This window comes from Diabrotica virgifera, chromosome 9, assembly GCF_917563875.1.
Source record: "Diabrotica virgifera virgifera chromosome 9, PGI_DIABVI_V3a".
In the NCBI taxonomy this organism is placed as follows: domain Eukaryota; kingdom Metazoa; phylum Arthropoda; class Insecta; order Coleoptera; family Chrysomelidae; genus Diabrotica; species Diabrotica virgifera.
In genome coordinates this window covers 30,249,500-30,268,208 of record NC_065451.1, presented here as the reverse complement: position 1 = coordinate 30,268,208, position 18,709 = coordinate 30,249,500, and the positions used below count along the sequence as shown (strand labels likewise).

At 32.2% G+C, this 18,709-nt stretch overlaps 1 protein-coding gene across 3 annotated transcripts in view; it reads left to right on the top strand.

The window, feature by feature from the left end:
• Positions 1 to 18,709, top strand: part of LOC126892622 (zinc finger protein OZF-like) — a 115,977-nt gene that overhangs the window by 27,603 nt on the left and 69,665 nt on the right. The window contains exon 2 of one of the 3 annotated variants that reach the window (XM_050662232.1): positions 1,592 to 4,975. The exons of the other annotated variants lie outside the window; for them this stretch is intronic. Within the exon in view, the coding sequence (XP_050518189.1) occupies positions 1,592 to 3,141 (1,550 nt within the window). The 3' untranslated portion in view covers positions 3,142 to 4,975. Of the gene's footprint in view, positions 1 to 1,591; positions 4,976 to 18,709 lie in introns of those variants that run through there. 3 annotated transcript variants of the gene reach the window in all.

Here is an 18,709-nt window from a genome sequence, read left to right as displayed (position 1 = left end):
CATTATTGGATCGATTCGATGCCGAATTGCTTCGAAAACGCCCCGGATTGGCACGCACAAAAGTACTCTTTTACCAAGACAACGCACCGGTTCACCGATGGCAAAATCGCAAATTACACATCGCGATGGCAAAGTTACACGAATTGGGCTATTAATTGGTTGAACACCCACCGTATTCCCCAGATTTTGCCGTCAGCGACTTTTTTCTGTTTCCAAACCTAAAAAAATGGCTCGGAGGACGCCGTTTTGCAATAAACGATGAAGTCGTCGCTAAAACTTTGGCCTATTTTGAAGAGCTCGAGTAAAAGTACTACTTGAAGGAGAAAAAAAATTAGAACATCGTCTTACTAAGTGTATCAAGCTTAGGGCCAAACTAGACAGGCCCCTCTGCAGCGCTACTCTGTGGATCCACAAAGCAGCTTCCGATGATTTACCGTGGGTTCTTATGTGAAGTGGACGTCGCTCCCCCAGACGAGCGACTGTGGCCAGCACCAGTCGCCGAGCCTCACTGCTAGTGGCGTCCACTAGTGGCAAACCCCATTCAGACGGACCACATTTGTAGCTGCCGCAGATGTTTACGAGAATTTACACGGTGAGCACGTAAAATGAATTTTGATTCCGAAATGTTTTTAATTGAATTCCAAAACAGACCGGCTATATGGGGTACAAGAACCCGAGGGTATAGTTATAGGGCATTGAAAGGAAAAGCGTGGGACGAGATCTTTGAATGATTTATTCCTGATTTTAAAGAAGGTAGCCCCATCGAAAAGAATAAATCCGGTAAGCAATATGTTCTCTATTTATATTTACATTTTATTCTACATTCTAACGAGAAAGAAGACTTTCCTCGTCTGAATCTATCATTGAACTGAATAAAACAAATACTCACAATCTTGTTTGTGTATTTATGTTAAATAGTGGGGTCCCATCCTATGCCAAAAAAGGTTTTATTGTTTGTTGTAGAAAACAAAACGATAAGATATCAGTTAAAAGAGGGTTGCAAGTTAACATGTTTACATTATATTTAATGTCATCATCTCCTTAAAAATAGGACCTCGTTCACTCAGTTGTAATGGGAATCTTACTATTTGTGTGTGTTTTTTTGTGTTGAAAATTGTATCAAACTATTTTACGGCTGTAGAATACCAGATGTACTGGTTAATTTTTTATGTGTTTCTTTCTGTGATATAGCTGCTTTTGTCTGGTTCTTCTTAATTCCATTTATGGAGTTTATTGGTATTTTTTCAAAAGGGTAGAAATTTTATAAAATATTTAAAACTATGGACATTACACTGACTTTGACGAACACACTTTTTTAAAAGATTAGCCGGCAAGTTTTTAATCATTTGAACAAGCCTACTTTTTTCTCACTCATTACATTAACGCCGCACCCTTCTAAACGATCCACTTCGCAGCGTAGTCGCCGGCGCTAGAAAATCGCCTGTTTCAGCCACTCTGTGGATCCACAGAGTAGCTGTGAATGTTGAGAAATAAATCGATTTAATCGAAAAAAACTTGTTTTTTCTATCAAAGGTTAGTTTTATATCAATCCACCCTCGTATTCTGATTTAACAGATTATTATAATTTTAGGATTCTCTTGTAAAGATATGAAAACTGATGCCAGAAGCCTCTTAACAAATGATGATAGAAGTGACAGTAATTTGAACCCATGTATAACTTCCCCTACCAATGTTAACGCTGGAGGACAACGTTTTGTGTGTATCATTTGCAAGAAACCATTGTCAAGCAGTTCTCGTTTAGAATTACATATGAGGATACACGCTGAGGAAAAACCATTTACATGTGAAATTTGCACCAAACAGTTTTCAACGAAACCGTATTTAAAATCGCATATGAGAGTGCATATTGGTGAAAAACCATTTGAATGTGAAATTTGCACCAAACAGTTTTCAAAAAAGGCACATCTTAAAAGTCATATGGTAGTACATACCGGTGAAAAACCATTTGAATGTGAAATTTGCACCAAACAGTTCTCACTAAAAGGAAATTTAACAATGCATATGAAATTGCATACTGGTGAACAACCATTTGAATGTGAAATTTGCACCAAACAGTTTTCAACCAAGCGTAGTTTAAAAAGACATATGACAATGCATACTGGTGACAAACCATTTGAATGTGAAGTTTGCAATAAACAGTTTTCAACGAAACCAGTTTTAAAATCGCATATGATAGTGCATACTCGTGAAAATTCATTTGGATGTGAAATTTGCACAGAACAATTTTCATCAAAGTGGAATTTAAAAGCGCATATGATAGTGCATAGTGGTGAAAAACCATTTGAATGTGGAATATGTACTAAACGGTTTTTAACTAAACGACATTTAAAATCGCATATGAGAGTGCATACGGGTGAAAAACCATGTAGATGTAAAATATGTAGCAAACCGTTTTCAACAAAAAGTACGTTAAAACAACATATGTCAGTGCATTCTGATGAAAAACCGCTTGAATGTCCAATATGCAGCAAACAATTTTCAACAAAGTATTATTTAAATCAACATATTATGACAGTGCATAGTGATAAAAAACCATTTCAATGTGAAATTTGCACCAAACAGTTTTCAACAAATGGTTATTTACTGATACATATGAGAAACCATACTGGTGAGAATCCATTTGAATGTGAAATTTGCACCAGACAATTTTCAGCGAAGAGTAGTTTAACAATGCATATGAAATTGCATAGTGGTGAAAAATCATTTGAATGTGAAATTTGCAACAAACAGTTTTCAACTAAACCACTTTTAAAATCGCATATGACAGTGCATACTGTTGAAAAACCATTTGGGTGTGAAATTTGCAACAAACACTTTTCAAGAAAACAAGTTTTGAAATTGCATATGAAAGTGCATACTGGTGAAAAACCATATAATTGTGAGATTTGTACCAAGCAGTTTTCAATTAAACATGCTTTAAAATCGCATATAAGAGTGCATACTGGTGAAAAACCATTTGAATGTGAAATTTGCAATAAACAGTTTTCAACAAACAGTCATTTAAAATCACATATGACAGTGCATAGTGGTGAAAATCCATTTGAATGTGAAATTTGCAGTAAACAGTTTTCAGCGAAAAGACTTTTAAAAAGGCATATGAGAGTGCATACTCTCATATGACTTTTTGGTGAGAAACCATTTGAATGTAAAATTTGCAGAAAACAGTTTTCAATGAAGTATCATTTAAAAACGCATGATAGTGCATTCTGGCGAAAAACCTTTCACATGCAAAGTATACTCCAAAAATTTTCACATGATTCTAGTTTAAGAACACTAGTACGTTCTTTAACGGTAAAATATTACAAAACCTCTATATTTTAAAGAACCACTTTAGGTGAGCGGCAGCAACCCCTAAAATGACGATATACCGACCACGAAAATCAACTTTCAGGTGAATGACCACTTTTGGTCATTCTCTATGTTTTCGAGGACGCTGAATCCGAACATGAAGTTTATTTTTATCTAAAATTGGTGGAACATGTTTAAAAATCAAATTTTATGCACAAATGCGACGTTTATAAATAATAACGTTTCGTTATTAAATTACAGTCAAATCGAAGTAATAATTAATATTTTAAAAAAATATTTCTTTTAATGACGTCACACCTAAACGTCAGTTGACTACACTGGTTAAGTTTCGTAAATTTGGTATAGAACTGCGCCATCTGGTGTTGACGATTACATTGTCGAACGAGAGAGATTCGATCTTCACTTGGCTGTAGCTGAGTTGTTTGACACAATACATTTTCTTGTATCATTTCTAATATCTTTTCTGATATGTCAAAAAAATGCATAGTGTCATACACAGATACAAGAAACGATATCAGAAACGATACAAGAATTTGAGTCAGACACAGATTCTTGTACAAGAACTGCGCCAATTTCTGCGCAAAGAGCAAAAACGGCTGGTAAAACATCTAAAATGTCATAATTACTTACTCATAATGGCGGCTGAAATGAAAATGGGATCATGTATTGATGAATTTATTTGTGTTTTTGTACATATTATTTATAAATCTTTTATTGATACTTAATATACCGTTTGGTGTAGAGTACTGTTCTTCTAACAACCATATATTTAGCTCCTAGTAAAGTTCAAACTATAAATTTAGGTTTCATGGCGCATAATTTTTTAATAGACGAAAATACAATAGTTCCTAATTTGGATCAAACTGAAGATAATTCTAATGCAAATATTTTAGCACAAATATCAAAACAAAATAAAAACACAAATAATCAACCTCAAACAGTCAACGTAAAATTCTGGTTAACATTAAAATGTTAATTAAAAGTTTATAAATTTTATGAAATCCTTAAAATCAGCTGTAGCTGTAGATGCAGTGCTACCATAACGATAACGTGACACAGGGTGACAAACAATATTTCGACCAATCACGTGCCGAATTTCATACAATTTTCGATACCAGAACTTGCATAGTGTCATACAGGGCACAAATTTACGTACAAGAAATGATACAAGAAAATGTATACAAGAAACGATATCAGAAACGATATTAGAAATGATACAAGAAAATGCATAGTGTCATACAGCCTTAAGGGCAACTGGGAGAGGCCGCTCTCAGCTGGCGTTCGACAATGAAAATGGCAACACCAGATGGCGCAGTTCTATACCAAAATTAAGAAACTTAACCAGTGTCGCCAACTGACGTTTAGGTGTGACGTTATTAAAAGAATTATTTTTGTCAAATATTAGTTATTATTTCGATTTGATTGTAATTTAATAAAGAAACGTTATTAAAATAAAAAAATAATTATACAGATTATTGAAGATTTTATTACTGATGAATACATTAGTAACGTAACGGAACGTTACAACCAACTTTATTGTGAGCGTAACTTGTTTACTTTTGATGCTACAATTTTTTTTATAAAACTTGTTTACTTTTGATGCTACAATTTTTTTTATAAATCAAAAATAAAGCTTTTTTAAACACTTTAATTTTTGATTTGGTACAATCCACAATGATCTTCTTTTCAACTTCATTCATCAAACCGCTATCATCTATTTAGTGACATTCATATAAATTACTGATATCATTATCCACATACATCTCCATTATACAGGCTGGTCCTTAAGTCAGTAATTGTACAAAAAGAAACAGTAGATTCTACACTCAAAATAATACGATTTAACCCAACTTACTTTAATAAGTATGAGGAATTATAATTTGATGCATAATTTTAATGTATCTCATACAGGAAGATGTATCTCAGCAAAACTCATATTTGACATAAATTTGCGCTTAACTTTATTGCTCTTCGAGTTAACACTATTTTTCTGATAAAATATTAAAGATACGATATTTCAACAAAAAAAAAGGATGCTTGTTAATAGCTTCAAAACTGAACAGTTTTCGAGATAATCGCATTTTACAAATCAGCTGCATAACTCTGTTTAAGGCTATGGGTACATAATTCGCAAATATTTTACGTGTATCCCTACTTTTTCTGTCTTTACACGTCATATTACGTGCAGTAAAATTCACACTGGTATGGATATGTAAACATTACTAGAATGTCATTCTACTTGAAAATGTCATAATTAATTTAAAGAGATGGCTTTTGAATGTTCTTGGATAACTGTTATTTTTATAATTGCAAATTATTAATTCAGTTAATAAATGTGATAATTTTTTCACAACTATGTTTTCAGTGATTGTAATAATTTATTTGTACAACAAAAACTAATAATCAATCGAGAAAAGAGGAAAAGTGTTAAAGTGATTTTTTAATAATATATTGTTACTCTTTTTCTCATGATCATCTTTCAGTGCGTCACAGTTTTTCGATTTCTTTCTAACGCATTAAATTATATATGACAGAAAAAAAGGCACGTCGAGTATTACTTTGGTAATTATTCTAGTTCGGTGATTATTCTAGTTGTCGATAGATGGCGCCATAATAAAAAAAATAATTTTTTTTAATTAGATAATAATATTACAAATATAATCTGTATACTTTATAAGACTATACAAATCAAAGAAAATACCATTTTATAAATGCAAGAAACACATTTGATTTGGTTTTATTCCAATTTGAAAATAAAATGTGACAACTGTCAGATTTAACTAAAATGTCATGTTAGAATAAATGTCATAAATGTGTATTATCACGGACCTACCCTTTTTCCTATCATTTGTTACGCACTGAAAAATGATCATGAAAAGGACAATATTATGGAACGCTTACAATTTTGAACATCTCTAACAACAAAATACTTGGATCACAGGATATATCTGATGTATTCTCTGCTTGGATCTTCCACAAATAATACACAATAAATAACTTTTTATTAAGTTCACGTCTTAAATCAATTAATTATCACATACACGATATATCAATAATATTTAATCAATTTCTCAAAATATTCCCGATGCAATGTGAAACATTTAAAATTGTCACTGATTGTCAGTGTCTGACTGACAATATATGCTGACAATATTATATTCGGCTGAGTGCGTTGTGAGACAAAGACAGATTTGGAAAATATTACCACGGCATTGTGTTCATTTTTTTTCGAATCCTGAAAAAACCAATACCTAAATATTTTTGAAAAATTTAAACGCAGAATGAAAGACTAAATTATTACCCAGGGCCGAAAGTCCCTTAGAATAAATAAAAAGTTTATTTTGAATGAGATATTTGAAATTAAAAATCACACTAAATTTTCTCTTAGGTTTTCACCCCTGTAACTTATTAAAATAAACATTATAGATGTTCTCAGGGACTTTCGGCCCTCGCTAATAACGTAATCTTTCATTCTGCGTTTAAATTTTTCAAAAATACATATTAGTTTTCTCAGGATTCGAAAAAAATGAATCCCCATTTGAATAGCATTGCAGCCGAAAATACGTACCGATCCTCTTAACGCAATTGACACATATTTGACATAAATTTGCGCTTAACTTTTTTGCTCTTCGAGTTAACACTATTTTTCTGATAAAATATTAAAGATACGATATTTCAACAAAAAAGTTATACTTGTTAATAGCTTCAAAACTGAACAGTTTTCGAGATAATCGCATTTTACAAATCAGCTGCATAACTCTGTTTAACGCAATTATTCCAGGCAACGAAGGAAAAATAGAAAAAAACATCAATACTTATAAATTTTGGTATGGAATACCTTCAACTAAAGTTGATATTTTCCAAAACATTACAGAAAAAATTAGTATACGCTATTATTTTTTTACATACAGCATTAAGATAATATTAATAATCTGTTATTGGAATCAGCTACATAATAATTCTTAGTTGTGATATTTGTTCGTTAAAGCACTGAATACCTGATAAATGCTTCATTTAGAGCCAGTTTTGATGTCATCATTAGACAACCCCATTCTTATTTAATTCATTACGGCAAATTTTAACATAGTAGGCTGATATCACGAATGATTTTGACAACTTAAAATAAGTATTGTTTCATTAACATAGTAGGCTGATGTCACTAATGATGTTGACAACTTCAAATAAGTATTGTGTCAATAAATGAGTGACTTTTGTAATATTTAGTTTATTTTGGTTTATTAAACAAAAGCAGAAAATGCCGAGGCATAATATTTTTTCAAATATCGATATGAGAGATATGATTGCTATTTATTGTCAGTAATATTTTAACGGGCGTGCAGCGAAAAGGGAATATTTAAGACGATACCCAGACAGGCTGCAACCTAATCACCAAACATTTCAACATCTATTTCGGAATTTGGGCGAAAGTGGTCATTTCGTCCTAAACGTGACAATTTAGGCCGACCGAAAATGATTACGCCTGATCAAGAAGATGAAGTAATGGTTCGCGTTGACGATGATTCTCAAGTAAGTACACGACATTTATCTTCAGCGTTAGGAATCAGCAAAACTTCAATTTTAAAAATCCTACACCGCGAGAATTTTCACCCTTACCACTTTACATCTGTACAAAATCTATTGCCAACAGATGTACCTTTAAGGCTATGGGTACATAATTCGCAAATATTTTTACGGCTATCCCTACTTTTTCTGTCTTTACAAATTACGTGTAGTAAAATTCTCATTGGTATGGAAACTGCAGATGTAAACATTAGGTTGACAGTGACATTGTCATTAGAAGGGTAGATATAGCTATTTCTATGTAGTACGTACTTGAAACATTAGCTGACATTTTATGCCACCATTTGCACTTTACTTTATAGCTAAACTCATACATATTTACCGTTATCGGAACAAACTCTTATAAAATAATACTTTTATTTGAACTTTAATGACTTGGAATACTTGGTTTTCCATATATGTATAATATATAAACAATAAATAACTTTTTATTAATTGTACGCATTGTGTGTAAATACTTATTAGATTGATTAGTAGATAGTAGATTAAGTAGAAATACTTATTTGATTGATTAGTAGATAGTAGATTAAGTAGAAATACTTATTTGATTGATTTTATTATCATCGTAAAAGCGTTAAAAAGCAGTAGCAGAATGAACTGCTACATCAAAATAGTGGGTCGGACACATCTCTACTTGTCACTATCTTGAGTCTTGTCATAACATTATATTCGAATGAGTGCGTTGTATGACAAAGATAGCGAATGTTCGATTTCCACGGACATGGTGTCCATTTTTTTCGAATCCTGAAAAAACTAATAAATATTTTTAAAAAATATAAACACAAAATGAAAGACTAAATTACTATCGAGGGCCGAACGTCTCTTAGAATATAGGTATAAGAAGTTTCTTTCGAATGAGATATTTGAAATTAAAAATCACACTACATTTTCTCTTAGTTTTTCACCCCTGTAACTTATTAAAATAAACATTATAGAAGTTCTCAGGGACTTTCGGCCCTCGCTAATAACGTAGTCTTTCATTCTGCGTTTAAATTTTTCAAAAATACTTATTAGTTTTCTCAGGATTCGAAAAAAATGAATCCCCATTTGAATAGCATTGCAACCGAAAATACGTACCGATCCTCTTAAGATGCAGATTTGCAAATGATATCCGAAACAGGCAAAATCTTGACCACTCCTTCGTCGATAGAATATTATTTACGGACGAAGCTACTTTCACACTCCGTGGGGTTTTTAATTTAAGGAACAATCATTCCTGGGATATTGAAAATCCTCATGTTAAAAGAGAAAGGCATTTTCAACATGAATTCAAAATAAACGTATGGTGTGGAATCATTGGAAATCATTTTTTAGGGCCATGCGAGTTACCTCGTAATTTGAATTGTGATAACTATTTACGTTTTTTACAAAATGATTTTATTGATTTGCTGGAAGAATTGCCATTAAATTTAAGGCAAAATATGTGGTCATGCAAGATGGTGCACCACCACATTATACGAGAGCAGTGAGAACATACCTAGATAACAACTTTCCTGAACTCTGGATTGGTCGTGGTAGTCATTTTCCTTGGCCACTACGTAGCCCAGAATTTAATCCGCTCGATTTTGGTGTATGGGGAGCAATGAAACAACATGTCTACAAGAATGTCATAAACACTCGCAACCAACTTTGGGAAGAAATAAATGTTGCAGCTGTTTCTTTTCAACCAATGATGCTATTTAATATGAGACGATCTTTTATGGAACGCATTGATAAATGCATTGAAGAAAATGGTGGACATATCGAACACTTATTTTGATAAAAAGTTTTATGTTATTCAGTTAAACTATTTCTTAATTTCAATTGAAAATGAAATATGATATTATTATGACTTTAATTTAATATGAAATGTAAAATGTTTGATGTCAAATCCAGTAACAGATTATTAAATGATGTATGTAAAAAAATAATAGCGCATACTATTTTTTCTTTAATGTTTTGGAAACTATCAACTTTAGTTGAAGGTATTCCATACCAAAATTTATAAGTAAAGTCTATTCGGTAGACTTACACCGGTCATGGATTAAGAAAGAAATGAACGAATTTACTGGTCCGCTGTAGTTTAACTATTTACACATGGGCGCAGTAATTTTTTATTTGAGGAGGTTCTTATATAAATCAAATAATTTTAAATTTTAGGTGTTTGTATAGCCACAGAAGCCTAAACGACATAATTTCGTGATTCTTTATAACAGTTCATTATCCGTAGCCAAAAATCAATATACCTAATATTAATTGTTGCATGAATATCAATATAATAAAAATAAAACAAATTATAACTTATAAAAGGTAGAAGGCTAAACGTTGCTGTATTGTTGATGTTTTAATTTAATCTCTAAAATGGTTTTCTATAAAGTCACAATCAATTTAAGTGATATATTGACGTTGGATGTTTTTAAATTAAAGTCAATTGACGCGTGTAAAAAGCGTTTATATGACATTGTAAACTAATTTGAGCTTGTTTTATTCTTTTATCAGATCGCATGTTTTCTATGTTAGTCATTTATATTTTATAGTTTATATGTATAATGGGGTATTTTTCCCGTAAATAAAAATTATTAAAAACAATATTATAATATTACGTATGTACCTACAATATCTACAAATAGTTTCGATTTCAAACAAATCACGCCTTGAAAAGGATCCGGAAATCCTACAGCAGGGCATTATGTAAACATCAAATATTTAAGTAAAATGCTAAATATTATTAAGTCAATATACGTACCAATTTTTTTTACTAAAATGATTTAGTTGTTATTGTTCACACTATCATCGCCATCGCTGTCATCATCATCGCTGTCGTCACCGTTAATTGTTATTATATATATATATATATATATATATATATATATATATATATATATATATATATATATATATATATATATATATATATATATATATATAATCGGTTTATAACGTTCTACGACGTCTTCCGATTCCCAATCGCCATTGCTCTCGATCGTAGCACATGTCTTCGTTCAAGCCTCTTTCTCCGATTTCCCTATGGATTCCTTCTATCCAGCTTTTCCTAGGTCTTCCTCTCTTCCGCCGTCCTTTTGGTGCCCATCGTAGCACTTGCTTGGGTAATCTGTCTTCTTCCATACGTTGTACGTGGCCAAACCATCTTAGTTGCTTTGTTTTTATATCGTCCATTATTGTATGCTTTACATCCATTATCTCCAATATTCTTGTATTTATGATTTTTTGTATTCTTGATATACCAGCAGATCTTCTCCAGAAGTCCATTTCAGTTGTTCTGAGCATATTTTCGGATTTTTCTTTAAGTGGCCAAACTTCGCTGCTGTATGTTATAATGCTCTTAACAATGCTGTTATAGATGTTACGTTTATTTTCTTTGGAGATACTTTGGTCCCATAGGATTTTGTTCAATAATGCGATTGTCATAATTGTTATTATGATTGGGCTTATTTCGTTAATTTTATTTTCACGAATCCACCAATCCTCAATTAATTTTTCGCACTTGTATATACAGTTCCGCCATACTTCTGGAGTTGCAATTGAAAGTGCTTCTCGCCAAGTTTCCCAAACCGCTTCGTCTGTATACCCATTAGGCCCAATATGGTTGTCGTAATATTATTTTGCTATTCCCCATATATATTCGATGGGATTAAACTGGCAGTGGTATGGTGGAAGACGTAAAACTTGATGCCCGTAACTTTCAGTAACCTGATCCACCACAAAGATTTTTGGTTTTGCATGTTCTTTTGCCAAACGTAACAACTCAGACTTTAATATATGCTGTGGAATAGATATGCGTTCATTTGTTAGCCATTCTTTAATCTTATCTACATTCCACGAATTTGTTGGACTTTTGTTTAGTATTTCTGAATGATAAGGCGCATTGTCTAAAATAATTACGCTGGGCTCACTTAATCCGGGAAGAAGTTTTTCACGCAACCATTTCACAAACATTTCCGTGTTCATATTGTCACGATAGTCACTGTTTTTTGATGTAGACGAAAATATTAAATCAGCACCTTCTATAAAGCCTGTCTTCCCTCCCGCGTGCAGAATTATATGTCGCTTCCCTTCTCCACTAGCATGCTTGATCGATTTTATGTTGTCATCTTGCCATATTCTCTTGGTAGCACCCTTAGAAAATATCCATGTTTCGTCTAAATATACAAAAGTTGATCCTTCTTCTTTAAATATGTTATATTTATTTTCTCAGAAACTCAATTCTCTTGTGTACAACAGAACTTCTTTCACAAAGCGCTTTTCTGTTATCCTCTTTTTTAAATTTGAATCCTATGTTATGTAGGACTTGCCATAAACTTGTTCTGCCGATGTCACCAAATTTCCTCTCTTTTAACTTAAGTAAAATTGTACCTAAAGTCACATGTTCCTTATTTGCACGCATTTGATATATGATATTACGAATTTGAAATTTTCGTCCTTCTAACATATTGTTCGTTTTTAATAACAGGCGAGTATGGTGGTGATCGTTTTCCGGCACTTCACTATTCTCGTTTTTAATTGTAGATCTTAATTTTGATTCGCTAATTTCTAAAGCATCGCACACGCGTTGTTGTACAGACGTTACCGATTTTAAAGGACCACCATTGTTTTTTTTCCGCAATAAAGTACTTATGTAGGTTACAAATTAGAGTATCTACATCTAAAACACGTCTTGGCATTTTCGGTTAAACAGCACGAACAGATTCTCACAAAATTAACAATATAAGGCGTTACCAATTCGACAGAATAAATTCAACTGGAAGATAACAAATGTCCTTATAGTTTCTTATAGCATTCCTGATTTGTTTGTCGACCCATTTAGTTAAATTACCTATTAAAATTGCATTAGTTTGTCATACTTTCTCTAATTTGGTTTTGCACCTATTTGGGTAATTAAGTACTTTCACTTGAATAATTAAAATGCCAAGACAGTACCGTAATTAAAATACCTAGGTCAAAAAATGAGCTTTATTTTGATACTATACAGTATGGTGCAAATGAAAGGAATAAATTCGTTATTTCGTAAACCGGCGACTTTAAGGAAAAATCCTGAAACAGGTCAATTTTTATTTTTAAATTATGATATTTTGCCATAAATGTCATACTAGTAACGTCATCCATATGGGCGTGATGAAGTAATCGATGATTTTTTTAAATGAGAATAGGGGTCGTGTGCTAGCTCATTTGGATCATTCAATTCTCTATTTATTAATATAAACATTTACATAATTGTTTATACAGGGCGCCCAAAAAATTTTTTTAATTTAAATTATTTGACAAAAAAAGAAGAATCTATATAATTTATTTAATTTAAAATACATTTTATTGCTGTTAGAAATCAGTAAAAAAATGTTTATATCACAAATAAACATTGTTTTTCGCTTAAATTAAATGTTCAAACTTCCTAAGAAACAGGTGGCTGGCGGGAGCTGGCTTGAACATTGAATTTAATCGAAAAGCAATGTTTATTTTTGAAATAAACATTTTTTCTGTTTCTGGGCAACAGTAAAATGTATTTTGAATTAAATAAACTACATACATTCTTCTTTTTTGTCAAATAATTTCATTAAAAATTTTTTTGCACGCCCTGTACAAATAATTGTGTAAATGTTTATATGACTAAATAGTGAATTTAATGACCTTTCAAATGAGCTAGCACTCGACCCCTATTCTCATTTAAAAAAATCATCGATTACGTCATCACCCCCAGATGGATGACGACACTAGTATGATATATATGCCAAAATATCATATGTTGAATGGGTTTATTGACAGATTTTAAAACACAATGTAGGTATACCCCCAAAATATATTTTATTACTATTCCTTTCTTTTATCTGTTTCAATAGTTTATTAATGTTTCTTCACTGCTTATATCAATAATACATAGTCTCAATTTACAATCAATTACTTTCAACTGAATTTTAATCCCTTCCTTTCTTTTCTTTTCTACTCTAATTCTCACCCTTTAATTTATATCTCAATTTCATGTACCTACATTGTTGTCTATCAATTCACATTTATTACTGTTATTACTATATGACTGCTAATATACCCTTTTAGCTACAATTTTTAAGCTTTCCGATTTTTCATTCTTTTTACGACCACTACTCCTCTCATTAAAACATCAAGGAGTATTGACTTTAACAATTTAGGTTACAGCTGCACGTCCACATCTAACATACATATTAGATATCGACCCGTTTTGATCCAAACGTTGTTAGTCTTACACTAACACATACACTAATAAATAGAAGTCTTTAATAAATATAAATAAAAACAAAAATCTTTTAATAAATAGAAATAAAAATCTTTAAAACCGGTACAGATTTGTTGGTTGTCTTTCACCAACTATCTCTTCACCCTCAAAAATTCCCAAATTCCATAAACTTGTTTACCTTTGCAACATTCTCCGTCTATTCCACCATATCCCGTTAGCATAACTTAAGCAGATATATCATGTTAATGAATACTGAGGTAGTACCTCCTTGTAACCGAATCATTTAGTTACTTGTAACCGTTGACCTGAAGATGCTCTGCATAGTTTAGAGAGCGAAACCGGTCGTCGGAAGTTACAATAAATGATTGAGAGTACGTCTGTCTTTTACTTCATTCAAAATATCATAATTTAAAAACAAAAATCGACCTGTTTCGGGATTTTCCCTAATGTCATCGGTTTAAGAAATAAAGAATTTATTCCTTTCATTTGCACCATACTGTATATACGAGTAGTTGCAAAATTTACTGAATGCATTAACATTATTTAGTGGTGGCCGCATATCGAAATAACTACTCTGTGATAGACCACATAACGAATTAGTTACTCTGCGGTAGACCGCATATTGGATGGTAGACCGCATATCGAATCGGCACTAATCTATATATTTTTTCGTATTTAAAATATTACTTGCGGGTAAATCCTAATTGTTCTTTTAGTCAAGGAAGTCTCTTCGCATCTGCTCGGGAAAATGTTCTAGTCAGGTGTTTTGCATAATCTTACTCCTAAGTTAGTATTAAGTTTTTGCTAAGAAAGGTATTTCTAACAAGGGTGCATTGTATTTTATTATTTATCTTATTATTTTTCCTTAAATTATCCTGTTTATTAAATTTTAATCAAAAAATTACTAAAAATTCAATAATTAAATAGATATTGGCCCTCTACGCACCCGAGGTCTACGCTTATGTTACTGGTATACCTAAAATATTACAATCGACCTGCCGATTCGTTTGTTTCTTTATTAATCCGTGACCGGTGTATCCCTACCGAATAGAGAATATTGATGTTTTCTTCTATTTTTCATTCGTTACCTGGAATAATTGCGTTAAACAGAGTTATGCAGCTGATTTGTAAAATGCGATTATCTCGAAAACTGTTCAGTTTTGAAGCTATTAACAAGTATAACTTTTTTGTTGAAATATCGTATCTTTAATATTTTATCAGAAAAATAGTGTTAACTCGAAGAGCAAAAAAGTTAAGCGCAAATTTATGTCAAATATGTGGCATATGTGGCGTCCTCTATGACAGCGGTTCTCAATCATTGGTACATGTACCACTGGTGGTACATTTCATTTTTTGAGGTGGTACACAAAACGCAAAACAGCCAAAATCAGCACCACTATTATAGTTAATTAGATCACCTAGTTAGATATGTTTATATTATATATATTAGTATTATAGTTTCAATTTTTCAAAAATATTTATTGGTTTTCCATACTGGTTATAGGATTCCAAAAAAATGAACACAATGTCCGTTGTAATATTTTCGAAATCTATCTTTGTCATACAACGCACTCAGTCGAATAGAATATTGTTAGCATATTGTCAGTCAGACAGTGACAATTTTAAATATTTGACATAGCATCGGGAATATTTTGAGTTGTTGATTAAATAATTAAGAATGATAGTGTATTGATTATAAATAATTGATTTAAGACGTGAACTTAATTACTTAATAACTTAATAAATAGTTATTTATTGTTTATTATTTATGGAAGACCCAAACAGAGAATACACCGGGATATATTCAGAGATCCAAATATTTTGTTGTTAAAGATGTTCAAAATTGTAAGCGTTTCATAGTAGCAATATATTAGTAAAAAATCACTTATTATTTTTTTTTGTTGTATAGTAAATAAATTATTACAATTACTGAATACATAGTTAGTGAAAAAATTATCAGTAGTAATTGCACAAGAGCTCTAAAATTCTATATTAAGTTTAGAGTTCGAGTGCAATTTGTTGCGATTATTTCATGAATAAAACTGTTCAAAACCAAAATTTTATTATAATTTATTTATGTAAGTACAAATTAGTGCAATTAAACACACAGTTGTTATAAATATGTATTTGATGGTTGAAAGTCATCACTTTTATAATTTTTAAAACATTTGTCATTAATGTCACTGAATGTATTTTTTCATAGCAACGAAGGGCATCTGACGTAATATGCTTGACGACGGGAGATTATCAAAAATTATCGATTTAATTCAGATTTCTGCAGCTTTCTATTGGTCAGAACCTCCTATGAATGAAATAATCATATTAATTAACTGAATTAATAATTAAGGCAATTAATTATACAAGTAACAGTTATCCAAGAACATTCAAAAACTATCTTCAAAGTTAATGATGACATTGTCAAGTAAAGTTTATATATCCATACCAGTGAGAATTTCACTGCACGTAATTTGCCGTGCAAAGACAGAAAAAATAGGGATAGCCGTAAAATATTTGCGAATTATGTACCGATGGCCTTAATTTCATTTGGGATGCTAATTAGGGGGTGATTTTCACGAGTTTTTTTTACCAAAAAAAAAAATGACCAACTTTATTTTGAGTGTAACTTGCTTACTTTTTATGCTAGAAAAATAAAGTTTTTTCTTAAACGTGCTTAATTTTTTGGATATTTCGGTTTCGGCTATTCGCTGTGTATACTATATGCTATGTGCTATACTTTTTCAAGTACTTGGAGGGGATACGAGAAACGATTGTGCGGAAATATCGGAGAAATCTTGAAATTTTCTTAAATAATTCATATTGTCAATTGAAATTTTCAAATTGACGTAGGTATATTTCATACCTACTGCCATTGAAGAAGAAAAATTATATGTTGCTCCACAATATTGATATGATATGCAAATATTATATAAAATTAAATTTAATTAATTGTATTTTGCTTGCAGTACTTCATTTTATTAATTAATTTTATTTACGACATACAATTGTTTACCTTTTAATAACATAACCTCAGTCTTACTTTTTCTTCATAATTTTTTTGGGTTGTGGCTTTGACAATTATCTGGCAACCAGGACTGAGCTATGAAACCAGGTGTCGCTTTTCCGAACTTGCACGGTCCCAATAGTAGAAAAATGGGTGGAAATGCATAGTTGCATTTTAAAGTGTATAAAATGCATCAAAAGTACATAAACATTCCAAAATAAGTGTATTGAATATGGTTATATCTGTGGTATACCTCGTAGTTGTACCACCTCTTCCAAATACAATTTTCACAGATGCCACCGAATATTCCTCTCAGCATCCTTCGTTCAAATATAAACAGAAGGTTTTCATCTGTTATCATATTTTATTCATTTTTATTTAATTACATTACGAGGATAGATTGGTATAAAACTAGCCTTTGATATATGGCGTTACTTGATACCGAATTGCTCTCGGTTTGGCCATTTGCCATTCATGACGTGACGTCTGTCTAAATTTTAAGTTAATAACACTTTTAGTTTGGTTTTTACGGCTGTCAGAAGCAAACAACTTTTGTGTTTTCGGAAAAATGGAAAAAATCGAGTATCGTTCGGTGATTAAGTTCCTCCACAAAAAGGGGAAAACGAATGTGTAAATCAAAGCCGACCGGGACGAAGTATATGGTAAGGCTGCACCTACGTTAGCAACAGTAAAATTTTGAAAAGCTGAATTTGTTCGTGGTGGTACAAGTGTTTTTGATGATGAGTATCCCGGGAGGCCAAATGAAGTCACCACGCCGGAGATGATCAATAAAGTCCATCACATGATTATGGCAGATCGTCGAATCAAGCTCCGCTAGTTATTAGGGGTCCTTAACATTTCCTACGAACGCGTACACAACATCATTCACCATTGTTTGGGAATGAAAAAGATATCTGAGCGATGGGTGCCACGTTTGCTGACAATCGACCAAATGCGAAAACATGTGACCACTTCGGTTACACTTTTGGCGATGATACGGCGCTATCTGAAGGATTTTTTACATCGATTGATCACCGTTGATAAAACCTGGGTGTATTATTACACACCGGAAACCAAAGAACAGTCGAAACAGTGGCGCAAACGCGGCGAATGTCCCGCCGAAGAAGGCAAAAAGTACACATTCGGCCGGCAAAGCGATGGCGACTGTTTTCTGGGATGCGAAGGGCATCATCCACATCGACTACTTGGAAAAAGGAAAAACAATCAATGGCGAGTACTACACAGCAATATTAGATATATTCGATGCCAAATTGCGTCGAAAATGCCCCGGTTTGGCACGCAAAAAATACTCGTTCACCAAGACAACGCACCGTTTCACAGAACGGCCGTCTCCATGGCAAAATTACACGAATTGGGCTATTAATTGGTTGAATAACCACCGTATTCCCCAGATTTTGCCGCCAGCGACTTTTTCCTGTTTCCAAACCTAAAAAAATGGCTCAGAGGACGCCGTTTTGCAACAAACGATGAAGACGTCGCTGAAACTTCGGCCTATTTTGAAGAGCTCGAGCAAAAGTACTATTTGGAGGAGATAAAAAATTGGAACATCGTCTTACTAAGTGTATCAAGCTAAA